The following is an 11,070-nucleotide window of genomic DNA, read 5'->3' as shown; positions in this document are numbered from 1 at the left end:
ATGGTTCAAAGTTAGAATTCCTTTCATCATCCGTTTATTCAATCAAGGTTGACTCAGAGTTAAATATCAAAGTTCCTTTCACAATCAGGAGAAACTAATTTACTGAAATTCCTTTTACATTCATACACAATTAAAAAAAAAACAAAAAAACCTATCATACCTTTAATTTTGTTGCATTTGCACTAGCGTCATATCTTTCAAAATTATTGTTACGCTCATTCCTAACAAGAGCTTGTTTCTTTAATGCCTCTTTCAATCGTTTATTTGCAACCGCAGCCTACAATACATAATATATATATATTTTTTTCGTTATATTTATCAATAAACAACATTAAACATGACACATACCAAATAACAAAATTTAAAGGATGCCAAATCACTTTTGAAACTGGCCCAGGTTCAATGTTACAAATTCCGTTTTAATGTGATCTAAATTAGAACTTTCCTTGAAAATTTCTTAGTAATTTGTGTTCTAAATACCAGCTTTATAAGACAAGTTTATTAAATTCTGGGTTATTTTCAAAATTAATTGAAACAAAAGAGGTATATTTCTGTTGAAATATAGTAACAAAAGGGTTAATTACATTGGTGTTAATATTTTTAATGCAATTAGCATCAAATTAAGCTAATTGCAAAAAAAAAAAAAAAAAAAAATTATACAGTGAGGGGAAAAACAAAAATGTATACATATATGTGTGTATTTGTAAATTGTTGTGTTTGTCCCTAACAAAGCTAGGAACTGTTAATCGAAAAGTTAACTTCGTTAACTGTTAGTCCATTGACCAAAAAATTAACTTCGATAACTATTAATTAATCAGTCAGTTATTACCTAAAGTAACGGAAGTTATTGATAAACCGTTAACATAACTTTTATTACAGAAAAAAAATCAGTTTTTGCTCTAAAATCACCAAAACACACCTTTAAAAAGTATGAAACTATAAAATCCGTTAACTTCAATTCAATGTTAATGAAAATTAATTATAGTCCAATAATGATTTCCAAAGTTAAATCATTAATGAAAATGTTAATTAACAATTAACAGTTTGGTGCCCTGGTTTGGTCCCCAACCACTGCCTAAAAACTGATGCTGGTTTGTTTATGTCCCCATAATGAAGCAGTTCTGCAAGTGTCTGATAGACTCAGTAGTAGACTTGTTTCAACTGCCAAAGACCTCAGGACTTTATAAAAGATCTGGAAACAAGAGCAGACGCTCTAGGACAAACTTATGGAAATACTTTGGACAAAGGTTTAAGAAGATAGGAACTTGAAATTCCTTGCCAATTTATTAGTCTTTTTGCACAAATAATGAAGTGGAATTAATATATGAAGAGTATTTTACAAAAAAGGAATTGTACCTTTGTATCTTGTCATGGTCGTGTGCTGAGAAGTTTGGCTTCCTACCACATGGTTTTGGGTTCTCTGTGGCACTTTGGGCAAGTGTCTTCTATTATAACCCCAGATAACCAAAGCCTTGTGAGCAGATCTAGTAGGTGGAGACTGAAAGAAGCCCACATTGTGTGTGTTTGTGTTATCTTCAACCACTGCTTGAAAACTGGTATTAGTTTGTTCATGTCTCCATAATTTAGCACTTTAGCTAGTCTAATGGGTAAGTACCAGACTTTAAAAATAAGTCGGAGGGGGGGGGGGTCAATTAGTCTGACTAAAAGCCTTCAATGCAGTGCCCCAGCATGGCTACAGTCCAATGACTTAAACAAGTAAAAAATAAAAAAGTACAATTCTTTTTTTTTGTAAAATATTGGGTTGTCCGGAAAGTTCGTGCCGATTTTTAAAGGAAAGAAAAAGGTCAATAAATACTTGCCATTACATTTTTAATCAACCAAATATGAACCATTTTGTTGCACAATGCGTCTCCATCTTTCCTTTAACTTGAAAATACCCTCTTCCCAGAATTGAGGTGGTTTCATGGCAAATAAGTCGAAAGAGTAAGCTACTATAAATCGGCACAAACTTTCCAGACAACCCAATACTATTCATATGTTAATTTCATAGTCATGCACATTAGACCAAAAAAAAAATTATTAAGGAAAATTTATGAAGAATAAGTGAGAAACCTCTTCAGATTTCCTTTTCAGTATGGCCTGCTGCTTTTCTTGAGCTCTTTGTAGCTTTTGGATTTCAAATTGTCTTTTTCTGTCCTATATAAATAGAAGATAAAATAGTATAGATTTTTTTTTTTAATAATTAAAAATATTAAATACATTAAATAATATTAAATAAATATGGATCTAAAATTTCCAAGTTACATGCAATATGCTGTATTATTAATACAATAGAAAAAGAACAAAAATAAGAAGAGTAAAAAAAAAAAATCTTACATTCTGTAGAAGCTTGTTAACTTCCACATCTTTTTTCATTTTCCAACTACGGTAAACATCAGCTTCTTTCTTCATTTTCTTTATGAGATTAACTCGGTTGGTTTTCAGGATCTAAGAAATAGAACCACAAAACTATAATGGGAGAACATTTATTATTACTTGTGAGAATTCCTTATTAGTAAGCAAATGGCAATCTTGTAGGTAAGTAATGGTATGTATCTGTCATTTCCAACAATAGAAAAGACAAGATGTGTAAAGCAAATTGTATGATGCCTGTGTATGTATGTACAGCTATGCTACATGGCAGTGAAACGGGCTTCGACTACAGAGGACTTGCAAAGGCTTGAAAGAAACGAATCTAGCATGCTCTGCTGGATGGGTAATGTCAGTGTGCACACATACAACAGAATCATTTTTTTGTCACAATTGATGTGAGAATCAAAGCTGAAAGCTTTAATATCTCTTAACTTATTTACTTCTTCTTATTGACTTTTCACAAATGAATCTAACTGGCTGAAAGAGATGGCTATTAAATAAATTGTACCTCTGTAAATCTTTTGACAAATTACAGGAAAAAAAAACATACCTGTATGTCTTGATCGAGGGTTCTGATTTTTTTATCTGCATTCACCTTTAATTTCTGAAGACGAGCATATTCCGACATTTTTAATTTTAGGCGATCAATTTCTTGCTCTAAACTTTTCATTTTTTGGCGTCTCTTTTCACTTATACTGAAATTAAATAAAGAGAGAGAAAGAAAAAAAAAAAAACATTAGCAGGTCAGAAATTATTTGGGAAGGCGTTATTTGAACTCCAGTACAACCTGCACTACTTAGAAAACAAAGTTGACTCTGATGTGATTTCATTTCAGACAAAAAGAACTAATTTATGGGTAGACCTCTAAATCCACAATACCACCAAATATATCCATTTTGTGATTTTTGTCACTTAATTACAGCTTAAGTACTTCAAGAAAGCTCAGTGGGAATCACTTTCAAAAAGTAAAGTTAAGGCCTACAGAACTTGACGGCACTACAATCACCAAAACAGACACTGTTTACATATATTTTTTTAAATATTAGTTGATGCTTCCTAACCATAACCTATCCCTACAAAGTGACATTAAAAGAACAAAAAACCTTACACAACAGAAATAACAAACCAGAAATGCCATCAAACACAATATACCTTCAAACCCACACACAATATCAAGAAACTAAACACAGAACTAAGGAAAATACACCAAAGAACAATAAAATTGGTAAACAATTGTAAGTACACACACCACAAAAACAAACAGTAAAACATTATACAAAGTAATTAACAGGACCAACAACAACAATATTCATAACAATTCTATGTAACATCATCTCTTTAACGTTGACTTTTCTGTGCTAGCACGAATTGGATGGAGTTTATGGAGGCAGATTCTCTACTGTTAGATGCACCTCTTGTTGCCAACACACACCGTTTCCAAGTTAGTTAGTATTTCACCATGACCAGACATGTTTCTGTAGAAGATTGGAAATGAAGCTTCAATTACAGTGACACTCACAACTATCATGCAATGCCAAGACAAGGAGACAAGCACACACACACAACAGGTTTCTTTCAGTTTCCGTCTATCAAAACTTTGGTCAACCTGAGGCTATAGTGAAAGACACTTGCCCAGAGTGCCATGCAGTGGGTCTGAACCCAGAAGCACACAGTTGGGAAACAAATTTCTTACCATACAGCCACGCCTACATATGAAGGAAAAGTAATATATGCATGTTCCATCTAAAACCTCACCAGACCCCACCCTCTCATCAGACACCAGAAAAATCTAAACAATTAAAATCCTAAAGAGCTGGCAAAAACCACAAAATGAAGGAATCACTGCATTCTATATCATGTACTTATATCAACAATGCCAAAAGGTAGAATTTGGGCTAAAATCATCACAATCCTAAAACCAAAACAAAAAAAAAGTATTAACAGACCCATTATCTCCCTATGCTAATCCTCAAATATTTTAAGACTCATCTTTTATATTTCATCTCTTTTCAAATGACAACATGGGATTCATGCCATTACACTCATTGACCATGCTAGTTCATTTACTTAACATCCATTTTTCCTTGATAGCATGGGTCAGATGGAGACTTACTTGGAGATTTTTATGCGCCAAATGTTCTTTCTCTGGCCCACCCTATCCCACAGGTTTTCAAAAATGGTAGCAAGCACTGCTTATAAAATGTCTGTATTCACACTTGCATGCACACACACAATAGACACTCATACAGTTTCTCTGTGCAAAATTCACCCACAAAGCATTGGTCAACCTAAGGCTATAGAAGATATTTTTCAAAAATGCTACATTGCAAATCTTACTCAAAAAACACAAAAAAAAAAACAAACAAAAAAGAAGCTTAATTAGCATTAGCAAAGCTCTCAACTCCTATCTCCTACCACGCAAAATATCAAACAATTTGCTTGCAAACTATCATTGGTGTTACATAGACAATGTGGCACGCAACACATCAAGAATCTGCACTTTCCCAAATTGATTATCACAAAGATCTGTCTTCTCCTCCCCCATCATTCTTTAACACAGACAGAAAACAATAATGTTAGGGAATTACATGCACCTTTACGACATTTATGGCACACATAAAAAGACAGAAACAAGAGTAAAACCATACACAAACATATTTAGAAACAATCACAAAATTTTATCAACTAAAGTATATTTTTTAGGCACTAACAATACGATGGGGCATGCTGAAAAGGGGATTGCAAAAATTGGAGGCCCAACATTCTAAGTTCATTTACAGGGCTTAGAGAAACTGAAGGACTGCTGCAATAAATGTGTGAATATGAGAGGGGAAATATGTTGAATAAAATCAATTTGCTGATCCTCCTGTAATCTCTTTTACCCAAAGCCATGTATTTTAAAAAAAACCCTCATAATTTTGATCCATTATAGATTATACCACTGCAGCCAGAAATCTCGAATAAATCACAAACAACAACAAAAACAAAACAGCACACTATGCATTCTCACAGATCACTTAAGGGGACCAGTCTGTCATTACAGTTAACTCTCAACAATCTTACAAATTATTTGCAAATCCTCATAATTTAACATCTGCTTTCCATGCAGGCATGGGTCAGACAGTCCAATCGGAACTGGTAAGCAGGAGAGCTGCACCAAGTTCCAATCTGATTTGGCATGATTTCTACAGCTGGGTGCCCTTCCTAATGCCAACCACTCCGAGGGTGTAGTGGGTGCTTTTTTACGTGCCACCAGCACAGGTGCCATTTAAATGACACTGGCAATGACCACAGCTACGATTTCACTTGGCTTGACAGGTCTTCTCAAGCATGACATATCGTCAAAGGTCTCAGTCACTTGTCATTACTTACACGAGGCCCAAAACAATTATATCTACAATACTCCAGAAAACTATTACCACAGTATCTTAAGAATACTATCTCCCCCAGATAAACACAAAAATCACATTCATGCAGTGTGGCTGTATGGTAAGAAGCTTGCTTCCCAACCACAAGGCTCCAGGTTCTGCTCCACTGCATGGCACCTTGGCCAAGTGTCTTCTACTATAGACTCAGGCCAACCAAAGCCTTGTGAGAGGACTTGGTAGATGGAAACTGAAAGAAGCCCGTCATATATATACATATTTGTGTGCTTGCCCTCACACCATTGCTTGACAACCGATGGAATAAGTATTAAGCTTATAAAGAATAAGTCTTGGGGTCAGTTTGTTCAACTAAAGGTGGTGCTCCAGCATGGCCACAGTCAAATGACTAAATACACAGGAGTAGCAGCTGCCATATTTAAAATTAGGCAATACCACCATCCCACTCCCCTCTTTTGGGAATACCACCAGAATCTGCAAAAAAAGCTGGGTAGGAAAGAAAATTCAACATGTCCAGATTGCTATAATGCACCATATATAATTAACCACTGCATATCAGAACATGCAGTATGGGCCTCAACTAGACAGAGACATAACAACCAGAGCTATGAATCTGGATTACATTTCATTGTTTAGGGTTTTCACAACACAAGGTACACCAAGGGATCAACAACAAAATTAGTGACCATGTATTCAAACAATTTCTAAAAACACAAATTCAACAGAAATTTTAAAAACACACATTCAACTTTTTTTTAATCCTAAAATGGATAAAAATGCCAAAAATGGAAATAAACTACAAATCTAACTAGATTTAGGACAATTGCTATAGGTACAGAGGTAGCCTTGAAAAAAAGATGTAAGTGGTTGTGTAGAAAGATGTTTGCTTGCAAACCAAATGTTTCCAAGTTCAATCCCACTGCATAGCACCTGGGGCAAACATCTACTACAGCCTCAGGACGACCAGAGCCTTGTCAGTGGATTTATTCCACAGAAATTGAAAGAAGCCTGTGGTATGTGTGTGTCTTTGTGTCCCACCACCACTTGACAACTGATGTTGGTGTGTTCAAGCCTCTGTGACGTAACAGTTCAGCAGAAGTGACTGACAGAATAAATACCAGAATGAAAAACAAAAATAAGCACAGAAGTCGATTCATTCAACTAAAAAGTTTTCAAAACAGGGCTCCAGCATAACCACCGTCTCTTTTATTCTTTTACTTGCTTCAGTCATTTGACTGCGGCCATGCTGGAGCACCGCATTTTAGTCGAGCAAATTGACCCCAGGACTTATTCTTTATAAGCCCAGTACTTATTCTATCGGGCTCTTTTGCCAAACTGCTAAACACAACAGCATCGGTTGTCAAGCGATGTTGTGGGGACAAACACAGACACACACATACATATATATATATAAATATATACGACGGGCTTCTTTCAGTTTCCGTCTACCAAATCCACTCACAAGGCTTTGGTCAGCCCAAGGCTATAGTAGAAGACACTTGCCCAAAGTGCCACGCAGTGGGACTGAACCCGGAACCATGTGGTTCGTAAGCAAGCTACTTACCACACAGCCACTCCAACTAAAACAAATGACAAGAATTACAAAGTATAAAACTCCACAAAAACAAAAACTGCAACCTACTTTCCAGCTTTACTTTTGGTATCAAGTTCAGTCTTCAACATGTCCCTTTCTTTCTGTAAATCTTCTACTTCTGATTGCAATTTATCCATTGTAGCCTGAAAAATTGTAAGTAAAAATAAAATGACTAATATTTACCGGGAACTTGGAAATCTTATGACATAAAAATTCTAAATAATTTTACAATTCAAGGAGACAGCATTCTTTATCTTCGAATTATTACACAAGCTAGACAGCCATTTTATATCTTGAACATTTGCCTCCTAAGAAGGAATCTGTAGCTTCTGATATTTAACCCATTACCTACCAGTGATCTCATATGAGATCACTTAAAAATTACAAATTTCGTAATTATCTGTCAATATTTACACATATCTAACCTTTTTGCTATATCTACTAGGTATATTTCTCTGATATTCAAATGAAGTCTGCTAAATTTTCACTGCTTATTTCTATTTAAAATGTTATTTTGATCATTCCAGTGTGTTTCTAAGGCTGTTGTTTTATGCTAGAAATCAAAGTTTCATGAAAAAATTCCAGTTAATAGAATTATGGAAGGTAATGGGTTAATCAACAGTGGAGGTGGGCATTATGAAAGCATAGGAGCCAGAGCAAGGATGGAGTAAAAAATCTCAGAAACTCTGTTGACAATAAAGAGTGGAATGCTTAACTGTGCATGTGATATTACTATGGTAATACCTTGGTAACAAGACATGTACATTGTATATGAAGGGTAGGCAAAGGTTCGCTGGATGTAGAACACACATGTGTAGTGGAATAGAAACTAGGCGGGCATCAGAAAAGTTGGTTGCAGTTTGAAAGAGAAGAGACTGCAATGGTATGGATGGATATGTGATGTATATGGAAAGCCAGTGGCATGTGAAAAGACATTCGAGCGAGTTCGTTGCCAGTACCCCAGGACTGGCCCTTGTGCAGGTGGCACGTAAAATACACCATTTTGAGCGTGGCCGTTGCCAGTACCTCCTGACTGGCTCCTGTGCCGGTGGCACATAAAAGCACCCACTACACTCTCGGAGTGGTTGGCGTTAGGAAGGGCATCCAGCTGTAGAAACTCTGCCAAATCAGATTGGAGCCTGGTGCAGCCATCTGGTTTCACCAGTCCTCAGTCAAATCGTCCAACCCATGCTAGCATGGGAAGCGGACGTTAAACGATGGTGATGATGATGCAGGAAGAAGTCTGCAAGAGAGGAAAACCAAAAGGAAATGTTGTGTTGATCTTAGAATGCTGAATCTTACAAATATGATGATGATGGATCAGGTTAAGTGGGAAGACAATCCAAACTGACATGTCCAGTCTGTGAAAACATCTGAGAAATTTTTTATCTTTTACTTGTTTCAGTCATCAGACCGTGACCATGCTGGGGCACCACCTTGGAGAATTTTTAGTTGAATGAATCGATTGACCCCATCGTTTATTATTTTAACCCAGGTACTAAGTTATGGGGACATAAACACACCAGCACTGGTTGTCAAGTGCTGGTGGGGGACAAACAAAGAAACAAAGACACACACATAACTATGTATATATATATATATATATTGATGTGTGTGTGTGTGTGTATATATAGATAAACACACACACACACACACATATATATATATATATATATATATATAAATATATATATATATATATATATACAATGGGCTCTAAGTTTCTGTATACCAAATCCACCCACAAGGCTTTGGTCAGCCCGAAGCTATAGAAGACACTTGCTCAAGGTGCATCACAGTGGGACTGAACCCAGAACCATGTGGTTAGAAAACAAGCTTCCTACCACACAGCTACATCTGAATGATGGTAATGATGATGATGATAGTGGTGGTGGAGGTGGGTCTTTGGTGGAGTTTCGAACATTGAACACAGATACTTCCTCTTCACATTAACATACATTATTTAAGAAATCTATTTTGTAATAGAGTAATAAAATTTAACCACTTTTTTCCTTATTACTTGTTAACACATTAACTGACATGGTCTGTTACTGGAACATACTGTATTTCAGCTGCTATTCTTCTCAGTGTGGTGACAGGAGGAGTGTGTGTTCAACTTATTCCATAATTAAACTTTAATATGTAACACTCATATTATTTAAATATCCCTGAAACCATATCAGAGATACAGAATAAAATATTTTCTCCAATTATGAAAATGTAGCCCTGGTGGTACATATGGTGGCTGTGTGGAGTTTGCAATAAACCACAAGAGGTCCATGTGGTGGTCAACGTTTTAATGTTATTTATAGAATTAAAAAAAAAGGCAAATGAACATCAGAAACAGCAAACTTTCAGTAAAGTTAAAATAAAAACAAGAGTTTCATTTTTCCTTTCCCCACCCATGAGTCTCATCATCATCATCGTTTAACATCCACTTTCCATGCTAGCATGGGTTGGACAATTTGACTGAAGATGGTTACACCAGACTCCAATCTGATCTGGTAATGTTTCTACAGCTGGATGCCCTTCCTAACGCCAACCACTCCGAGAGTGTAGTGGGTGCTTTTACATGCCACTGGCACGAAAGCCAGTCAGGCGGTACTGGCAGGCCACGCTCAAAAAGCTGTATTTTATGTGCCACCTGCACAGGAGACAGTCCAGCAGCACTGACAACGACCTCGCTCGAATGTCTAATGTCCCTGCTTGCATGCATCAGACAGTTTATTGAGGCAGTTTATTTTCTACAGCTGAATGCTTCTTATTACCAACCCTCACCTGTTTCCAAGCAAACTAATATTTTCCCCACGGCCAGACACTGCTTGTATGACAGTGAAAAACATTTTACAACTATTATGCATTGTCAAGACGAGGAGATACAAACATACGCACAGTCACATATATGTAGATGGTTTTATTTCCCTTTCCATGTACCAAATATACTCATAAGGTACTGGTGAACCCAGGGCTATAATGGAAGACATTTGCCCAAGCTGCCATGCATGTGGTTGGGAAGCAAATTTCTTACTGTACTGCCAAACCTGTGTGCATTAAAATTTAGATTTAAAAGAAAACAAGTAAGAGGCTTCTAACTGATACTGTCATCACTTTTGTTTGCTACACAAACATATTACTCAATGTCACCATCTCACTATTACAGCATGTTGCATGTTATCAGCAAGTCAACAAGAGAGCCTCTAGATGACCACTCCACATGCTAGAAATAGCCAAATTTCCCAAATTTAAAAAAAAGAAAAAGAAAAAAGTAAAGATACGCATAAGATAGCCGTAGGAGTGGCTGTGTGGTAAGTAGCTTGCTTACCAACCACATGGTTCCGGATTCAGTCTCCCATTGCGTGGCACCTTGGCCAAGTGTCTTCTACTATAGCCTTGGGCCGGCCAAAGCCTTGTGAGTGGATTTGGTAGACGGAAACTGAAAGAAGCCCGTCGTATATATATATATGTGTGTGTGTGTGTGTGTGTGTGTTTCTGTGTTTGTCCCCCCAACATCGCTTGACAACCGATGCTGGTGTTTTAACGTCCCCGTAACTTAGCGGTTTGGCAAAAGTGACCGATAGAATAAGTACTAGGCTTACAAAGAATAAGTCCTGGGGTCAATTAGCTCAACTAAAGGCGGTGCTCCAGCATGGCCACAGTCAAATGACTGAAACAAGTAAAAGAGTACATTTGGAACACCTCTGATCAAAGATTGGTTCAATT

At 36.6% G+C, this 11,070-nt stretch overlaps 1 protein-coding gene across 1 annotated transcript in view; it reads right to left on the bottom strand.

Moving 5' to 3' along the window:
• Positions 1 to 11,070, bottom strand: part of LOC106879783 (chromosome-associated kinesin KIF4A) — a 54,904-nt gene that overhangs the window by 20,044 nt on the left and 23,790 nt on the right. Inside the window, exons 14-18 of the mRNA XM_014929485.2 lie at positions 7,399 to 7,493; positions 2,924 to 3,068; positions 2,338 to 2,448; positions 2,074 to 2,157; positions 161 to 277 (exon numbers count right to left, since the gene is read on the bottom strand). Coding sequence (XP_014784971.1) covers positions 161 to 277; positions 2,074 to 2,157; positions 2,338 to 2,448; positions 2,924 to 3,068; positions 7,399 to 7,493 — 552 coding nt within the window. The remainder of the gene's footprint in view (positions 1 to 160; positions 278 to 2,073; positions 2,158 to 2,337; positions 2,449 to 2,923; positions 3,069 to 7,398; positions 7,494 to 11,070) is intronic.

Source organism: Octopus bimaculoides, chromosome 16, assembly GCF_001194135.2.
Source record: "Octopus bimaculoides isolate UCB-OBI-ISO-001 chromosome 16, ASM119413v2, whole genome shotgun sequence".
Taxonomy (NCBI): Eukaryota; Metazoa; Mollusca; class Cephalopoda; order Octopoda; family Octopodidae; genus Octopus; species Octopus bimaculoides.
This window is presented reverse-complemented; position numbering and strand designations above follow the sequence as displayed.